General features: G+C 36.5%; 1 protein-coding gene across 2 annotated transcripts; it reads right to left on the reverse strand.

Annotated features, from left to right (window-relative positions):
* Window positions 1-394: 394 nt before the first annotated feature.
* On the reverse strand, window positions 395-5,489 carry LOC111912556 (receptor-like serine/threonine-protein kinase ALE2). Of its 2 annotated transcripts, none has more exons than XM_023908293.3 (8): window positions 5,060-5,489; window positions 3,293-3,388; window positions 3,078-3,209; window positions 2,628-2,996; window positions 2,287-2,526; window positions 1,758-2,150; window positions 1,422-1,662; window positions 395-1,302 (listed from the first exon to the last, which is right to left on the reverse strand). In XM_023908293.3, the coding sequence occupies exons 1-8, from the start codon at window positions 5,127-5,129 to the stop codon at window positions 624-626; spliced, it is 2,220 nt and encodes a 739-aa protein (XP_023764061.1). In that variant the 5' UTR covers window positions 5,130-5,489; the 3' UTR covers window positions 395-623. The 2 variants fall into 2 exon arrangements, with proteins under 2 accessions (XP_023764061.1, XP_023764060.1); XM_023908292.3 differs by having other exon boundaries at window positions 2,628-3,008.
* Between the last annotated feature and the right edge of the window lie 15,067 nt (window positions 5,490-20,556).

A 20,556-nucleotide genomic window follows, 5' to 3' on the forward strand; every position in this document is an offset into this window, starting at 1 on the left:
GTTATGGTAAACACCAACAACAAGTTCGATGGTATATTGAAAAAAAAAGGACCAAATGAGTACAAACGCAAAAGTTAATTACCCTCCAGAGTCATTTTCCCAAAAATATATTACCTTTTTTAAGTTATCATCCCTTAAATGTAAAGTGAGATAGTGGCTGCTTTACGTAAAATAAACAAAAAATGAATGAAATAATACGTAAAATAGACAAACATTAAAATATGTTATTATTTTGCGGAAAACCAGATTGTTAGAAATAAAATAATAATCATTAAAATGTATGCTAATTATTGTGTGCATCGCATTTCGCGTTTAACCTTTAAAAAAAAATGATGTACACTACACCCATGATTAAAACCCAAAATTTGTTCCCTAAAGATAGTAAAAATTCAAATACCTTAACCCATGCAGTATCCCATATTATATTCTTAGAAACCAAAGATGTGAATAATTATATTGTTCGGGGACCAAAAATGTAGTTCACCCCAAAAAAAATCCAGCTTTTTTCAATTAGGTCCCTCAGCTGTTTTCCTACATAATTAACTAAAACCCGGTCCGACTCCAATCTATCACGAAAACCCGAGTTTCCTTTTGACATATTCCGGTTCTGTACATTTAAAAAACTAAATAGAGCCTTGACTCCAGAAAGGCTTACCCCCAATACCCCCACCATGTTCACTCATACTCCCTTTTAATCTATTATAAAACCCGGGTTTCTTCTTAACCGTCCTTAGCGGGCCGGACCTATTTCCAAGACCGCCATTGAAAACCAACCGGTTTTCAACCTCGTCAAATGGACCGGAGGCGGAGCTATAATCCATCGTTAATATGGGAGAATCGTTACCGTACATGAGATGTGTGGAACCGCCGGCGTTCCACCAGCTGCCATCGGAAACGGTGCGGTCGGCTTTGAATTCGGATTCGACGGCGGAGGCAGAGGAGTCTCGTTGAGTAGTGGTGTCGTCTTTGTCGTTGTATATGAGTTTTAGGGCTTGAACGACTTCGCCCATAAAAGGTCGTTGAGCCACCTGTGGGTGCACACACATGGAAGCGATTGCAGCCACTTTTGCCATGTCGTTGAAGTCGTAGGTCCCGGCTAAGTTCCCGTCGATTAACCGGAGCAGACCTTCTTGGGTTGTGAGAAGTGGGCGGGCCCACGTGACGAGGTTTTCTTCACCCGGAGGTTGTGACATGTCGACCGGTTTTCTTCCCGAAATAAGCTCCAGCAGCACCACCCCGTAACTGTACACGTCGCTTTTCACTAGTAGATGCCCCGTCATCGCGTACTCGGGAGCCACATAACTGTGATGTGAAAGAAAAATCAAATATTTTTATTTTAAATTTAAATTATAAACCAAACCCCCCCTTCAAAAAAAAAAAAAAAAAAAAAAAAGGTTGAAAAGACGAATATAATAATATACCCGAAAGTTCCCATGACACGGGTTGAAATGTGATGACTCCCTTCTGTAGCTTCCCTTGCTAACCCGAAATCCGATACCTTAGGGGTAAAATCGTCTTCTAGCAAAACGTTGCTGGCTTTGAAATCACGGTGGATGACACGTGGGTTAGAATCTTCATGAAGATAAGCCAACCCTCTTGCTGCACCCAGAGCGATCTTTAATCGCGCATCCCAATCAAGAGGTCCCGTTTGCTTATCCACACCTGAAACACCAATACCAATCAAAATACAAATTTTATGATAAAAAGAAACGAGTGAAAGTATGTTGCTATTTCTAGCATTAAGATTTAAAACAAACCATGCAAATGAGATTCAACGCTGCCATTGGGAACAAGCTCATAGACCAAACAGCGAGCGCATCCTTGAATGCATATACCAATGAGTTTAACAAGATTACGGTGATGCAAACGGCTTAACATCTCAACTTCTGCAATGAACTCACGATCTCCATTCTGGTTAATATCTCTGTTCAACAATTTTACAGCAACCTGAGCTCCATCTTCCATGATCCCAAGATAAACACATCCAAAACCACCTTCACCCAAAACTCTTAATGAGCTGAATTTCTCGGTTGCCTTTTCCAGCTCAGCTAATGAAAACGTCTTAACGGAAAGAACACAAGTAGGCATGGCGGAAACAACAGATACTGATATGGAACTTGTTGGATTACTTGCTAACAATGCTCCAAGTCCTACAAGTACAACACAAATCATTCATACATTTATTTCTATATAACTTGAAACACTAAACTAGCACCAAAATACACAATTCAATTGTTTTTTTTTTTTTTAAATTGAATGGAAGGCCATCCCAAGGTTGAAGCTTACCACATGTCTTGTTATTTGAGGATGTAAAAGCACTGGATGAATTACATAGCTTTCTGTACTTGATGATAACACAAATTGCAGCACAGCAAACAATCAAGAGCACTGCTGCAGACAACGCAATTACAAAAATGGTTTTCCGGTTTATTGTCTGACTTTTGCGAACAAAATTTGCGGTTATTGGGAAATCTTGCGTCCCGGGACCTCCACTTGGTTCGATCTGTAATGGCGAAGTAGGAAGCCCTGATTGTGTGACATGACATCTCATATTTTAGAACCCAAATTGGTGATAATAATTGATAACAGAACAAAAATAAATGGAAGTATAATATATTATACCTTACCTGGATAAATAATATATACCACTTGATAATCTCCGAAAAGGGTTTTATTCAATGAGAGTTTTTTCTTCCAAAATCTCTCGTATGTGAAAGCAGCAGTGACGTTATCGAATCGCTGTCCCAATGGCACCAAGTTTACATCAATGACTGATTGTCCTTGGTTTTCACTATCTGCACTGGCACCTGTTATCACCACTTGGCTTTGTGTTAGGTACATGCCTGATGCAATCTCAATCTCTAGCTCGTTCACAACAGGGAAGACAGCATACACAGACACTTGTAAAAGCAGTCTCACTTTCATTGGTAAAACACAACCACAAGGTGAACCAATAGGAGTCGAAGTCAGTGGTTCCAAACATGTTAGGCCACAACCTGCATAATCATCTTTATTTTAAATTTTTAATAATAAGATTGTTATTGAGTCTAGAAGGTAGATAAAAGATACTTATATACCTGGTCCGGAGGATGGAGATGGGGAGACTGCATGAGTTCTTATCCCATGGGGATGATGATGGCCGCCATGGGGGTGGTGGCGGTGGTGGTGATGTGGCGGCAAGCTGCTACCAGTAGGACCAGAAACAAGACCTAAATAGAAAGATGCTTTATGAGAAAATGCTAAAGATTTGAAACTTGCAAGAGCTTACAATGTGGTTATAAGAATTAAGGACCTTGAATTGTTGGAGAAGAAGCAGGAACAATCGAAGGCTCAAAAAAAGGTTTCGGGTGATGTGTATTTGGTGGATCCCTCATTGACATAAGTCTCGCTGCAAATAAAAAGAAAAATATGGCAATTTAATGCAAGGTATATTGATCCAGCAATGTGGCTATCTTTTGGTAAGTATAAGTGTATTTATTGATCGGGTTTCATATTAGATTAGTATTTAGTGGACCCCACAACACATTCTCGACTCCGTTATGGAAAGAAATAAATACCAAAAACATTAGGTTGATCTTAAGCCCTTGCATGCATATCGATGTAGACTTTTTTTTTTTACCTTAGGCTTCTTTGAAATCCATGCAGAACGACATGCAAAGGAAACCCGTTAACGTACAGAATGTTCAATCATGATATAAACCTATCTCATACTTGACTGACAACCCCCTGATTTCTTTAAAACATCACATCACTAATAATCCCTGATCTCTTTTTACAATTATAGTAAGGGTATTCAAAAGAAAAGCCACCAAAATTGCTTCTAACATACAAGGTTAATGTTCATCACAAGGAGCAAGCACTGCGTATATAATCTTCCATTTTACGTCATGATAATAATTAATAATCACAACATCAATAATCTCAATACGGTGTCAATAGAAATTTTGTGACAAAAAGGCAACTTCACATTGTTGTTTTAGTTTGTACTTTGTAGTTTACATCAGCAAAGTAAAAGCATAACTGGCGTAACTTTTCTCAGTTACTTGGAGAGACTGAAACGGAATAACTGCATGAGCAATGTGTCAAATACCAAAGCAGAATTCTTTCTTGTTATAGATTTTTAAAATGCGACTTAAGTTCACCTTTCGGATAGTCTTTGGGAACCTTGATGGTAGTCTTTTGATCTATTAGAGAGCTATTTACTTAAGGTAGAATACCATGCAGTAAGAAATAAGAATCTCCATGTTATTCCTTTTCCTCATTTGTAAACAGGATGCATTGGTATGCTACTGCTTTTATTCCATAAATGATTCGTAGTATACTACTTGATAATATGATGCAACTTAGCTTCACTTTTATACAAAGTTAAGATATAGATTGGATGTTCGACAACCATCTCTAAATGGTAATGACTACAATCAAGCATATACACATAAGCAAGAAAAGGTTTTGCTTAGCGTAATTATTACTTTTTATCACATATTCCCCAAACAATAAAACAGTTTTAAGGCAACTTCATTATTGTCTGAAACCAAAAGTAGTTCTTCCACAGTGAAGCTGCGAACATCACCATGTAGATTTGTCAAGGTTAGGAATCTCCAAGCTTTTGTTGAGTGCTACACAGAAGAGCGCACTTCTATGCAGATGAATTGGGACATTTATCACTACTGATTTTGGCACAATTAGTGCGGTGTAATCTAATTAATAACAAGAACTACGTACAGGGTACATTGCTAACAAATTCATATCAATTTTTGCATCTTAAAAATACTTAGGTTTGACATAAAAATTCGAACCATAACTTTTTCGATTTTCAAGAAAGGAGTATTATATAATTTTATATCAAACAGTTTCCCCAAAGCGTGCAGCACGAACACAAATCATAACGCACTAACAAAACCCTAATTTCACTCCCAGTTCATCAATTAACTGTTGACGCACACAAATTACCGTCAGTGTTTACACATACCTTTATCAATTAACAATTATTGTTCCCTTGTATGTACGACTAAACCCTAAAATGGTTAAAGAAATAAAATTGAACTAGTATGGTCCATACCGTAAGTGGCAGCTGTAGAATCGAACGGGAGAAGATGGAAACTAAACAACAGCACCAGAATAGCGAGCATTTTGGGAGCGAATTCATAAACATCATTGTCGGAACGTCAGTGCTTGAATAAACAATGCTACATTGAACGCCAATCTAGGCTTTCTCCGTTGAATTAATTTCCACCGACAAAACCCTCCGTCAATTCTATTCTTCGATAGTGAATGAACCATTGGTGTGCATCAAACGCAAACACAGCTATCAGGTACGACAATGCAGATCCATAGAATGAGGCGAAGATCAGAAGCGAATGTCAGGACAGGACGTTTAGAGAGATAGATAGAAGATTATGGTTAGATCTTGATAGAGAACGAAGCGAAAGGTTTCAAGAGAGTGAGACAGCGACATGAACTTACGACTAGGGCCGAACCGGAAGTTGAGCATATGAGTATGTTCAGTAAGATTTTTCGTTTGTTTTTTAGTATCCGCATGATAGACGTCATTCATAGTTTTTTTTTTTTCATAAAGGTTTCTACTGTTTTATCAAATAATAATAATAATAATAATAATAATAACTTAAACAATAAATTACATAATGGTCCATAGATAATTTATATCTTTGGTCTTTAATTTAGTTCATATAATCAATGCTTATAAACTCATTACCAATGTTTCATACTTTTTTACTCCTTTTATAAGCCATTACCACAACATAATCATTCTTCTTCTTTCTCTCTCATCTTCTCTCTTTTCACCGAGACCTGTAGCACCTCTCCCTTTCTTGTCACATAGCTCTCACATCGCAACCAAGGGGGTGTTTGGCTTAGCTTTTCACAGCCCAAAAATTCTTTTTGGAAAAGTTACAAAAAGTCAGGATTTCCTGACTTTTCCAAAAAGTTTATTTTACTTATATAAAAACTCCAAAAGTAGCTTTTAAAACTAGTTTTGTCAAACATTTTTTGTTTTTTTTTCTTTTCCAAAAAAGACTTTTGGACTGTAAAAAGCTAAGCCAAACACCCCCCAAAGTTTGTAACATCCTAAATTCAAGGCTAGACATTTCTTTCTAAATTAGCTAAGTAAATAGTTATTTAAATAGTAAATAAATAGATAAATCAATCAACAAATAAAATAAACTAAAATAAATAAATTAAATTAGTTCATTATAATTTTTAGAAGAATAAATGTTGAAATTATAACCTTTGAAAGTTATGGACTAAAAACGCATAAAGGCAAAAGTGTGTTTGACAAAGAATTGACTCACTTAAGTGTTAGTTAGACCAATAAATTCATGAACTATAAAAGAAAGGGATAATGACTTAAAAGGATAATATATTATTTGATTTGTACACATTTAGTCATTAACTTTTCTTTTCGTCCACATTTACCCATTCAACTTGTTAAATTGTACACATTTAGTCCTTATGACCGGCTACTCCAGGTTAGCCGGTAAAAAGGACTTAATAGGATAATATATTTCTCACTATGTACACATTTAGTCCTTAATATTTTTGTACACATTTAGTCCTTAATATTTTTTTTGTTGCAAAATAAGTCATTTTTGTTTTTGTACTCATTAAGTACTTATGAATGATTTCTTTAGGTTTTTCTTGCGACATCTTACGTCGGATAGCCATATGGTGGTGGGATAGGTTAAGGTAGTCCTGCTATATGTTGTAGGACAAGATACCTGATGTGGGTCGGCTGTAAGTCGTAGCCACAGAGGCTTGAGAAGTGGTTGGGTTAAGGCGACATGCCAACAAACCCTGACGATTCCAGTCCGATGACTGATTGGACCTGTTACATGTTGGCATGCCAGTCCAATGACTGATTAGGCCAATGTATTCTAATATGGTGAGTGTGGGTTTGTTATGCATGATAATACGTTTGTTGTATCGGGTATTATGGAGTAAACTCACTAATCTTTGTGCTTACCCAGTTGTTTATGTTTTCAGGTTCTATCGTTGATCGTGGGAAGACGAAGGCATAACTGTACACACTCATCAATAGTGTTGAGGATTCCGTGTTTCTTATATTACTCTGATTTTCAATAAATGTATTTTTGAATAAAAGTTTTTTCTTAATAATAGATTTATAATTAGGGACTTTTGCCATATTTAAAAATGATATTTTTTTGTTGTGAAAATGAGACATTACACATAAATATCAACAACCCCACACACTTCATCAATGATTGTCCCATATTCATAAGTACTGAATGACTACAAAAACAAAAATGACTTATTTTGAAACAAAAAAATATTAAGGACTAAATGTGTACAAAAATATTAAGGACTAAATATGTACAAAATGAGAAATATATTACCTTATTAAGTCATTTTTCCTGGCTAACCTGGAGTAACCGGTCATAAGGACTGAATGTGTATAGTTTAACAGGTTGAAGGGATAAATGTGGACGAAAAAAAAACTCAGTGACCAAATGTGTACAAATCAAAAAATATACTACACTTTTAAGTCATTATCCCTAAAAGAAATGACTAATTGTGTAAACTCTATAAGTTGAGTGGAACAATTATGTAAAATGGTGTTGTGTTGGCAAAAACATATAAACTGATGGTAGGATTTGAAAACTTGGCAAATAAGATGCACCTACACATTCATTCCTTCATCTCTCATATGTCACATATCATAAATAACGTGTCACATATTCATTCCTTCATCTCTCATATGTCACATATTATAAATAATGTCGACAGTAACAACATTTGGTAAGAGAAAAATATTAGCAATATTGGTTAGAGATGAATCATATGGATCTAATTTGTTAATTAGTTGAGTCTTTAATTAAATAAATAAAATTTGTATATCTATAAGGGCTTATGTGTAAGAATCTGATATTTAGATAATTACCAAAGATAAAAATAATTACTTAGTGACCAAGTAATTATCCCATAGGGTTTAAATCTTTTCCTCATAGAGAGAGGCACATATATCATGAATTACGTGCTTATCCCAGTTTTGAAAACTCTCCAAACTTAGTGACATACTTCTATCTACCCTAATGTTTTTCATCCTACGTGTCTTATAATTACGCAAAATATAGCAATCAAATTTGCGTTGTGTCGTGGTGGTTCTGGTGCTCCAAAGTTGTCGATTTGTGTATTAGGTGCGACTACATTAAAAGGATTTTACTTTGGGTCCTACCACGTTAATCAACAAGAATAAAGAAAGAAAACACTATGAATGTATAATTTTTTATTCCCCATATGGTTGCTTTTTTTTGTTTAGATTGGTTGAACGTGGATTCGTTTATTAGGTTTATGAGTTATTGTTTTGTTATATCATTGTTTATATTGTGCGCCTTTGTGGCCAAAGATCTGATGGGTCTTGAGCATAACAACATTCTTATGTGTTCATGCAACCATAATTGCTTTGTATCTAAGTTTTTCTCTAGTTATACATGCACATAGAAGTTCCAAAGCAATAACCCTAATAATAGCATATAATTTCAGAAATTCAATATGAAACAAGGGTTTGATGAATACCTTTCTTGTTATCTTATAATAACAAGTAATCCAATGATGATCTAGACTCTTGAAAGCTTGAGTGCCTCACGTGTCGCACCTCTAATGGAATAACAAACACCAAAAGCAATGGACGAGTGTGCGTGTGAGAGAGAGAGGGAGAGAGAGAAAGAAAGAGAGAGCATAATTTCGGCTGGGGTTACACCTTGTGAAGTAGTGGCCGAAATTGAGAGATCTAGAGGTCTTTAAATACTTGTGGTTGCTAGGGTTTCCAGGTGGGAACCCTAATCCTTGCTTAGGCTCCAAGCAACCCATGAACCTACCTTTTAGAAGGCCATGGACGAATTCTATAGGGCCTTCTATAGATTTTGTCCCAACCCCCTTCAAAGGGAGTCCATCAGCCCAATATTGCAACTATCAATGATTTGCAATATCAGTCCCCACACTTTTAATCAATTCCTTTAATCCCAAAATTAATACTAAATTAATTTCTGATTAAATACTAATTAAATAACATGATTTCTAATTAATATATTATTCTTATAGTATATTAATAAGTCATCAAATAACCTCTCTCTCCAAAGTCATCATGTCAAGTTGCTATGGTGAAGACAACCCAAAATGACCATGTTACTATCAGATCAAGTACATACCAATTATAGTTATGGGTTTAGACACCTAATCCAATAGTTCCCACTTGGATAAGTCTAATAACTAAAATTTCAAATATGACTTTAGAATCAGATTAGCAATCGTAGCTTTCAAAAGTCGTTGTCGAACTCTTACCTAGTCAATGACGCGTCCTTTAGATAAGGGACCATATAATCCTCCATTCTGCAATATATCATGTGGACAAAGACATGGAACATAATCATTCTCAATGTTCAACAGTTTGTTTCCCAATTTTTGATTTGTCTGACAATGAATTTAATTGAACACATCAATTTAGTCCTGACCGGGCCCGACACATAAGTCAACACAAAATCATCGAGGGGCCCAAGATATCGCTTTTCCCGTTAAGGCAAAAGGAACATATAAACTTTGACTTATATGTTTGTAATATTTACTCATCAAATCGTACACAACAACACATTTTAACATCAAGTTACTGATGCGTTTACGCATTATCAATGCACAATCAACTCGTAAACAATAACTTATATATCTCGGTTTAAAGATTATACTATATTATCGTCTCACAATTACTCATGATAAATTTCATGAAGTAATTCAAATGAGAGTGGGTTTGATCCCATACTCAAATCCTATTTCAGGAGTACTCACGAACGTTGTAGCAAACATTTGCTATGTCTAAGCACTTAGACAATCTACAAACCAATTCATGGCAGTCTTGCCTCATTACTTACTTCCAAAGTATGACCGAATGTGGATAATTTGATTAATCCAATTATTTTGGAAGTAAAACATGCAAAAGTGAAACAATAGTAAACAATTGACACAAGATAGTAAACAATACTTATATATAAATCCTATTATATAATCACCAGATGTCAATTACATTTACCTATTACAAGTTTCTAAACATCTATCTAATCACTAAAATTAACATCGTCCTTCAGACCAATGCTCCTTGCATGTTGAACGTGCTTGATCCTACTTATACCCTTTGTGAGGGGATCCACAAGATTTTCTTCTGACGATGCCCTCTTGACCAAATAGATGGTGATCTGATTTTCTTATTCAAGTAGATGGATTTGGTCAAATTTTAAGATAATGGCTAATTATATGATTAATTAATTATTTAAAATTTGATTTGGATAATTTTGGAAAATTTTCAAATTGCACCCTCAAGTTTTAGAATTTAAAATTTAAATTAAAAGTTTAATTTTTGAAATATTAAAATTCTAAAACCCTAGTATTTAAAAAGGTTTAAAATACAACCCTTATACTATTATAATATTAAAAGATTAATACTTATATGCATGTATAATATGAGTTAGTCTTACCATTAGTAAGCCTCATTCACGAAGTCGGTCTATAAGGGGGTATAAGGAAACTGTCTATAAAATGGCAGTTGAATGGGTGTCCACTCTCACCCACCGCTTCCTTGATTGGTGGAGGGTCGTTAGCCGAACGGGTAGGATGGGACATTAATTCTGTCATTAATAAGTATAATGAAAATTATAAAGTAACTAAATGTTTTATAAAATTCTCAATCTTAGTTACTTAAGTAAAATGTGAATTTAATGTTAATCCATGATATTGCACATTACACCTTGTCAAGTCGTTAGTGGAGCGTATGTGGTTAGCCGACACACTAACTTGGACTAACAAGGGTGACAATGGGTAGCTCGTAAATTATCATAGATCAATGGAGCGTGTGTGGCTAACCGGCACATTGATTAGGTGGTAAATGACATCGAGAGTACCAAACTAATTTGTATGGTTATTCACACCTTGTTTGTGATTCTCTGTATCCCAGTCACAAACTTGAAGGGAATAATCGAGATTAAACATGTCATTCAAAAGTTCAATGAATCTCAAAATAATCTATGAATTTCATTTCATTTAAAACCTAATTCTTTATTTTGTTTTTTGTGGTGGAATTGGTAATTCGTCATTTACATACTGTCAAATAATTTACAATTGGATTACGACATCCCTTTCCCGAATTATGAATTATTGTGTTGGGTCCTAGCCTTAATATATCATTTGGGTGTTATATTAAGGATTCCTTATCCAATCAAAACTTTGTCTTTCTTCTTTTTTAGATGTCTGGACCAAACAACTCTTCTGGCTCAACCTCCAACAACAACTCAAACAACTCCTTTTCTCTCCTGAACATTTGTGTGAGGATTACGTTTGATGGTTCCAACTTCAATGATTGGATATGGACATTCGTATGGCCTTGCGCTATGAGGACAAAGAATATGTCCTTGATAAACCGTTGAACGAGATCGATGAATCAAAAGCTACTCCCGAAGAAATAGTTAAGTATGGGGTTCACTACAAGGATGCCACTAAGGTGTCATGTATTATGGTAGCCACCATGACTCCTGAGCTGCAGCGGTTATACGAGGACTACTGGCCCTACGAGATGTGCAAGGACTTGATGGAAAAGTATCATCAAAGAGCACAAGGACTTGCTTGAATCACAAAGACATCAAGCACACTGAACTACTGCATCAGACCGAATTCTGGAACTACTGCTAACTAAACGGGTCGGCATTTTGGTCGTAGACCCATTCCTAATGGAAGGAAGACTCACCTCGTAACGCTGACTGTTGAGATGCTAAATCTGAAACTGGTTGACTGTTGCTCCGGAACTCCCCGACTACAAATCCCATAAACACTAAATCAGATACTGATAACTGTTCTCAGGGTAAAATGACTATTCTACCCCTGGTCAAAGCCAACTTCCTGGTCAAAGTCAACTTTCAGTTGAACGAACTCGTCGAGTTGGGTCGCCAACTCGCCGAGTCCCTAACACCTTTTCTAATCCTCTACTTGCTTCAATTCGTCGAGCTTGGCAACAACTCGACGAATTCTCCTTCCATACTAACGTCCAATCTAACTTCACCCGACTCACCGAGTTGTATGAACAACTCGTCGAGTTCTCCTTCATCATATGAACACGTCCAGTTTGTGACTCGCCGACTTGTATGAACAACTTGTCGAGTCTGTTCTTGAGACAAGAATATTGCCTTGGACTCGCCGAGTCATGGCTTGGACTCGCCAAGTGTAACGCTCACAGATCCGTGCTAGTCAGTTTAGAGATAATTGTAACGCCCGCAAATCCGGGCTAGTCAAATTAGAGGCAATAGGGGTCGAAAACGACTTTTCGACAAAAGATTATTTAGAATAAATAATCTTAACCAAGTTGAAGAATATGTCACAAGGTTTCCGTACATATAAAGAACGTCGAAATCCGAGTTATAACGAAGAAGTTATGACCCGTCGAAGTTTCGCAGCGGAACCGGCACGGCACGGCACCGGGAAGCGTAAATAGTGAATTTACGATAGAGCAATATTTAGCCTTAGCGCTCTAAACGAAAGTCGTAGAATATGTTAAACTAAGAACATCGATAAAAAGAACGCCCAAATCTGACTTCGCATGAAGAAGTTGTGATTTTTCGAAGTTTTGGATGAGCAGTGTACAACCCAAAATTCGAATATTAGATTGAGTGACTTTTAGCTGACACGACCTAAACGAGAATTGAAGATCTCGATAAGAGTAGCGTAACGAGAAAAAGATGGGCGAAAACGGACATCGGATGAAGAAGTTATGAGGATTTAATGGACCAATCCTGTCCCGACCTGTTAATAATATAAAATTTAAAATCAAGTCAAAATTAGCCGACGAAGTCTAAACGAAAGTTGTAGAGTACGTTCCAACCTTCGCGTGGATATAAAGAACGTCGAAAACGGAGCTCGTATGCGAAAGTTATGATTTTTAGAAGTCGAGAAGGAAAATTGTGAAACTGAGATGACGTGGCAACATCCGGACCCTCCATCGCTGATCACACCTCGCTTCGGATCATGCCACGAAGCCTTCGCATTACGCCCCGCGTACCTTCGGTCTTATCCGGGTCCTATCCGAGTGCGAGCCAGTTGGAACACGCCTGGCAACCTTATCCGAACTACGCCCAGCGTAGTTGAGTGGTACGCGCTGCGAAGGGTCTCCGATTTTTCACTCATTTTTCAACTCCTTCTCTCTCTACTTTCTCTCACTGCCCCTCTAACCCCCCCTAAACCCTAGATAAGGCCCCTAGCACCCTAAGGAAGCCTCGAGGCTCCCGGAGTCCCGAGAAAAAGAGCCTTTCGATTTCGAAACGCTGCTCCAAATAAGTTTCGGTTTTCGATAAAATTCGTTGTAAGTGTGCTACGCTTACGCAATTTTTAATATAGCTTTCAAATAATTATAGGAATGTTATTAGGTCCTTAAAATAATTATTTAGACTATTATTATGAGTTATATTGAGTGTTATTAACGCTTATATAATAATAATAATAATAGTCAGACTAATTAATTTGTCGCGGTTATCGTTAGACTAAACCCTAGTGGTATTGGTACTAGGTTTTATCGAAGGAAATTGTTTTGAGAGTATCGAAGCGCTGTCTGAGTGCTGAGTCATCACCTTTCAAGTGAGTGCATGGTCCCTTTCATCTTACACACAAATATGAAATATTTTACATAAATTACGTGCTATGCATGCATATTATCTGAATACTTGTTGTCTATGTTGGATGAATGATTTTATACATGTTTTAAATGATTTAAACTGTATATTTATATCTACTAATATATTGGGATAAAACATGGGTAGACGAAATAGTTGGTGTGTGATGAAATAAAATAATGAGAGATAGGAGATGATAATTAGGTGAGGATAGATAGGTGATGATGAATCGGTGATGTAGGATACTACAACCTTGTCCGACAATTTGGAGATGTAGTCATCTACCAGAGTATAGATGGCGACCACGGATTATTATAGACAACCCTGTGGAAACACCAGCAGGCTCATAACCTGTAGGTGATGAATTACGAGTTCAGGCGATGTTGTAACTACGTATTCATGCGATGATACTCTAACCCCTTACTATAAATTACGAGTTCAGGCGATGTTGTAACTACGTATTCATGCGATGATACTCTAACCCCTTACTATGAATTACGAGTTCAGGCGATGTTGTAACTAAGTATTCATGCGATGATACCCTAACCCTTGTTGGGCACGTATTGAGGGAGTAATCCCTGAATTAATACTGTCTATGCGATGTAGGCGATGATCCTTAGGGAGAGTCCTTAGGAACAAACATATAAGGAAATGCAATGTAAGGAGATGAGAGGTAAATATGATGTAGGAGATGACCCTTAGGATAAATCCTTAGGGAAGGTACTTAGGAATAAAGAAGATAATGGGGATGAGTAATTGGGTTAATTGTTTGATGATTGAACATAATAATTATATTATTGTGGGTTGAAAACCCTATGTACTCACCAGGTTTCCCAACCTGACCCACTCCAGTTTATTTATATCACAGGTGTTGATATGAAGTCACATTACACTGAGAGATTTAAAGAGATGTAGATCACTAGTGTAAATAAATGTAAGTTCTGTTTATGCTTATGTTTCTGTATTAACGATGACATCCCAAACGTTTTAAAATAAATAAAATACGTTTTTTCGAAAATGTTTTAATAACGTATTTATCATGTTTTTCTGGGAACAAATTCCGCAACATTTTTATTAAAAAGAAGTACTCTGATTTTTATAAAGCATAAACAAAATCGGTATTTTCTGGTCGTGAAAATTGGGATGTCACAATAATAGGGGTCGAAAATGATTTTTTGACAAAATATTATTTAGAATAAATAATATTAACCAAGTTGTAGAATATGTCTCAAGGGTTTCGTACATATAAAGAACGCCGAAATCCGAGTTATAACGAAGAAGTTATGACCCGTCAAAGTTTCGCGACGGAACCGACACGACACCGGGAAGCGTAAATAGTGAATTTACGATGGAGAAATATTCAGCCTTAGCGATCTAAACGAAAGTCGTAGAATTCATTAAACCGAGAGTGTCCACAAAAAGAATGTCAAAATCTGACTTCGTATAAGGAAGTTATGATTTTTCGAAGTTTCAGCTTAACAATGTACAACCCGAAATCCGAACATTAGATCGAGCGGTTTTTAGCCGACATAACCTAAACGAGAATAGAAGATCTCATTAAAAGTAGCATAACGATAAAAAGATTGACGAAAACGAACATCGGATGAAGAAATTATGAAATTTTAACGGACAAATCCTATAACGGCTTGTTAATAATATAACTTTTAAAATAAAGTCAAAATTAGCCAACGGAGTCTAAACGAAAGCTGTTGAGTACGTTCCCGCCTTCACGTGGATATAAAGAACGTCGAAATCGTAAGCAAAAGTTATGAATTTTAAAAGTTGGGAAAGAAAAATGTGAAACTGCGAGGGGGGTGATGACGTGGCTCGATCAGGGTCGTTGCTTGCTGGTCACGGTCTGGTCTTCGGATTCGGACACCCGACCTTGCTACGCCTCACGTACGAGAGGAACTCCCCGCGTCCGAGTACATCGCACGTCAGAAGAGGGTTACGCCTAGCGGTCTTCGGTTGAGCGGTTCTGGAGCATGCCACGATGACCCATCCGAGGAGCGTCACCTGCTGTTATTATCCAAGCCTACGCCCCGCGTAGCCAAGGGCTACGTCCAGCGTAGTTCGAGGCCTCGTAGGCTATAAAAAGGCAGCAAAGACAGTCGACTTCTTCACTCATTTCTCACATCTTTCGCTCACTACTTTCTCTCTCTAACCCATTTTACCCCCCCCCCCAAACCCTAGGAAACCTCCCTAGCACCCGAAGGAATCCCCGAGGCTCCCGGAGTCCCGAGAAAAAGGGTCTTTCGGTTTCGAAACGCTGCTCCGAGCAAAGCCCGATTTTCTTTAAAATTCGTTGTAAGTGAGCTACGCCTACGCTATTTTTAATATAGCTTTTATTTAATTATAGTAACGTTATTAGGAACTTATAATAATTATTTGAGCTATTATTATGAGTTATATAGTGTTGTTTTACGCATATATAATAATAATAACAGTCAGACTATTAAATTAGTCTCGGTAAATACTGAACTAAACCCTAGTGGTAATGATACTAGGTTTTGTCGAGGGAAATTGTTTTAAGAGTAACGAAGTGCTATCCGAGTACCGAGTCACCACTGTATCAGGTGAGTGCATAGTTACTTTCATCTTACACATAGATATGAAGTATTTTATATAAATTACGTGCTATGTGTGCATATTATCTGAGTACTTGTTGTCTATGCTAGATGAACGATTTTATACACGTTTTAAATGATTTAAATTGTATATGTATTTTATATCTACCAAAATGTTGGGGTAAAACATGGGTAGATGTAATAGATGAAATATGAGTTGGATGATGAGGTGAGAGGTGAAATAGACCATGAGATGAGGGTGAGGGGTGGACGATGTGAGAAGCCTTATACCCAAATGCTGGCCCCGTTATCTAGCAGAGTATAGATGACAACCACAGACTATTCTAGACAGTCCATTGGAACACTAGCATGCTCGCAACCTATAGGTGTTGTGAACGATGTGTTCACCGGTGTACTCTAAAAACCCATTGACATGTATTGCGAGTGGACTCTCGAAAACGATATTATCAATAAAACCCTGGCAGATGCGCCTAAAGGACTCTACCGGCAGAAGCGCCTAATAGAGAACCTCATAACCCCGACAGATGCACCTAAAGGACTATACCGACAGATGCGCCTTATAAAGAACGTCACAGTTTTGGAAGCTACGCCTAAGTGATAGAACTAGTATATGTGCTTGATAGCGGTGTCATTAAGAGTGTGCAAAAAACCGTAAAACCGAAAAACCGAACCGATCCGGTCAATCCGAAACCGAAAAAAACCGAAACCGTAAAAAACCAAAACCAAAAAAAACTGAAACCGAAAAAACCAAATATATACGAGTCGGTTCCGGTTTTGATATTTAGATATATGTGGATACCCGAACCGAACCGTATTACATTATATATATATATATATATATATATATATATATATATATATATATATATATACACTTTACACATTATTGAAGCATTAGTTCATTAAATTAAATGTTTTTATTTTAGTCCCGCATATATAGTTGATAGGTATGTCATATGTCATGATTTATTAATTGTGATTATTAATGGAACATTGAATAGTAATCTGACTATTTGACCAAATTAGACTCTTAGTACATACCATGTACCAATTAACGGCTTTACACGTCTTATGTATTTTTTTTCTCAATTTTTATATATTTATTTATATTATTATGAATTATATGTTTTGTGTCAAATGTATCAATGTATGGTATCTTATTAATGTCTATGTATCAGATTTATCATTTTTTTTTGGTAATGTATGGTGTTAGAACTCCAACAAAATTTGATTTTTTTAGCGGGTAACCGTGGACCGAACCGTGGTTACCCGTCTTGATACGGTTCAGTTCGGTTCGGTTCTTTACACAATTCGGTTCGGTTACGGATAGTGCATGTAAGGTATCCGCCCCGTGGTCACGATTCATAATCTTATTATTATCCGAACCGAACCGTCCTGTGAACACCCCTAGGTGTCATAGGCAACGATGGACTTCGTACCTATTCCTTAGGAAAATCCTTAGGAATGAATGAACGAGAAATAATTGATTCTTAGGGTAGACCCTTAAGAATAAAGAAGACAATGGATATGGGTAATTGGGTTGATTGCTTGATTCTTTAAACATAATAATTATATTATTGTGGGATGAAAACCCTATGTACTCACCAGGTTTCCCAACCTAACCCACTCGGTTTATTTATATCACAGGTGTTGATATGAAGTCACATTACATTGAGAGATTAAGGAGATATAGATCACTAGTGATAATGATAAGTTCTGTTTATGCTTATGTTTCTGTATTGACGATGACATCCCAAATGTTTTAAAATAAATAAAAATATATTTTCTTCGGAAATGCTTTGATAACGTATTTATCATGTTTTACTGGGAACAAATTCCGCAACATTTTCATTAAAAGAGGTATTATGATTTTTATAAAGCATAAACAAAATTGGTCTTTTCTGGCCGTGAAAATGGGGATGTCACACCGAGTCTCCTGCATGCCATTACTATATAGTCGATTCTAGTTGATTTCAGTGCATCCAATTCATAGATCTGGGCTTCTAGGGCTGGTTTTGCACGTAAAGTTTCCAACTTTACGTGCATGCACACGGGAATGGGCTAGAATACCAAAATCACCCAACACTAAGCACTTAGGGTTTGGAACAAGGCTATATTTGCATAAAGGTAGATATATTGAGTTCCTAGATCTCAATAACATCCAGATCTATGGTCTCCATCCTAAGGAGAGCTCAAATCTCGAGTTTGAATCATATAAAGCTCCAAAAGAGACATAAACAAACATAAAAGAAGGTTTAATGGAAGAATAAGCAAGGTAATAACTTTATTACCAGAATATGAAGCATATAGAAGCAAGGTTTTGGATCTCCTTTCTCTTATATTGATCTTCTTTTCCTTCCTTCTCTTTTACAACTCCCAAGCTATCACAAAACACTAAAGCTCAACAATAGGGACTAGGGTTTTACAGAGAAATGCTCTAAAGGTGCTGGAGGTTGGGGTGGGAGGCCATAATGACGTTTAAATAGGGTACAAACCCTGGGATTTAGGGTTTCATCCAGACAAGCGGACTCGCCGAGTCTGAAATATGGACTCGTCGAGTTGCCAACTAAAAACACGTGCAATTCCCGTCTCTACTCGACGAGTTGGGTTACTGACTCGTTGAGCACCTCTTAAGAAAGGAAAATACTTTATATAAATCACTTACCAGAAATGGGGCGTTACATTGGAAATGAGTTAAGGCCTTTAAATAGGGTCCAAGACCCTAAATTTGGGTTTGAGTCTAAGTCGCGTACGCCCAACGTACATCTGGTACACTTAACGTACGCGAAGGAACCTTCGCGATCACTCCAACCATGTACACCTAACGTACATCGCACACCTTTAACTATTCTGACTTCCGAAGACCATAACTTCCTCGTTCTAACTCCAATTTTGATGATCCTTATATACACGGAAAGGTATTGAGGAGCTCTACAACACTGTCTAATTACTTTTGACTTACCACACCTTGAACTAAAATCCTTAATTCATAAAAGGCCTTAACCATCACTTTTACCATTATACCCTTGGGCTCAAAAATACAACCCGAACTCTTGGATCACATTATCTACATTACCCACATCCAAAATGGCTCTAAACTTTTATTTTCCCAAAGCCCAAAGCCTTAATATAATTGATCTTCGGGTCACAACCCCGAACTATGAAACGACTCGAAATAGGGTGTTACATTCTTCCTCTTCTAACTTCTTATAACCGCTGACATCTTTGATCCTAACAATATCGACATCATGTTCATTGTGCTTAAATAAGCTCTTAATCTCTAGTTTTGGCATACAAATGTCTTTTTATTTATATTTCGTATTTAGATATCTATTTGTTGCTTGGGGATGAAAGATTTACAAATTAATTTGATTCCATCTAGTTTGGTTCTTAGGAGATTTGCTTATGAACTTTGTATGGGGAAAACAATGGAAGCCACTGGAGGTGAAGATAGTAAAAGTCATGGGGCTTTGAAAATGGGATGGACATGGATGAATAAGGTATGAATGAGGGTGAGAGTAAGATAATTGGTTGAACTATTCCACCATAAAGTGCATGGTCTCCAATGGTAAAAAAAAAAGCTTATTTTGAGGTTAATTATAAATATTTGACCTTTCTCGTTGACCCTTCGAGCTTCCAGTGACATCCATATTGATTATTTATTCTCTAAACATAATATCTTCTAACAATTAACAAAAGTTATCGATCCCTATAAATATATAGCCGGTCAATTAGGAACTTCGACATACTTAAATAATGGTTCCTTAAATATGATGCCTTATGTTACTTATGTATATAGACACACTTAGATGTTTTTTTTTTTATTTTATTTATATATTCTTAAGTTTACATGAATACAAATTAACATACGATTATCATGTCTATGATAACATATTCAAAATGAAAACTATGTAGTTATGATCTTCAAATTATGATATAGTAATTTTCCAAAATGTTAGATTTGTACATCCATTTATTATATATTGATATGTCAATCATATGTACTAAAAATATCACGTGCTAACAATTTCAACACTTTCAAGCATTAAGAGTACACGATATGCATGAATGACTATGCGGGAGAAGATCAATTTTCATGAAGTAGCACCAAGAACACCTTTCATAGTATCCCAGTACCGAGCTCAAGTTGTCATTCACAATATTCATGTTTGTGCATTTAAGTACATTTTGTTTCAGTATTTGTATATTTTGTTATGTACTAGTTGCTAATACGAAAGAGAGAGGATGCTAGGGATGAGAGGATAAGAATGATCCATAATTTCCACCATAATAAATAG

The sequence above is a fragment of the Lactuca sativa genome, chromosome 5 (genome assembly GCF_002870075.4).
Source record: "Lactuca sativa cultivar Salinas chromosome 5, Lsat_Salinas_v11, whole genome shotgun sequence".
Taxonomy (NCBI): Eukaryota; Viridiplantae; Streptophyta; class Magnoliopsida; order Asterales; family Asteraceae; genus Lactuca; species Lactuca sativa.

What these genes read in the sequence shown, in the direction of transcription:
- LOC111912556 (XM_023908292.3), bottom strand. Translation starts at nt 5,129, where the DNA reads ATGCTCGCTATTCTGGTGCTGTTGTTTAGTTTCCATCTTCTCCCGTTC. An exon ending in TTCTACAGCTGCCACTTACG is followed by an intron (nt 3,389 to 5,059) that starts GTATGGACCATA and finishes TTTTATTTGCAG; the next exon opens with CGAGACTTATGTCAATGAGG. An exon ending in CTCAAATAACAAGACATGTG is followed by an intron (nt 2,151 to 2,286) that starts GTAAGCTTCAAC and finishes TTGTACTTGTAG; the next exon opens with GACTTGGAGCATTGTTAGCA.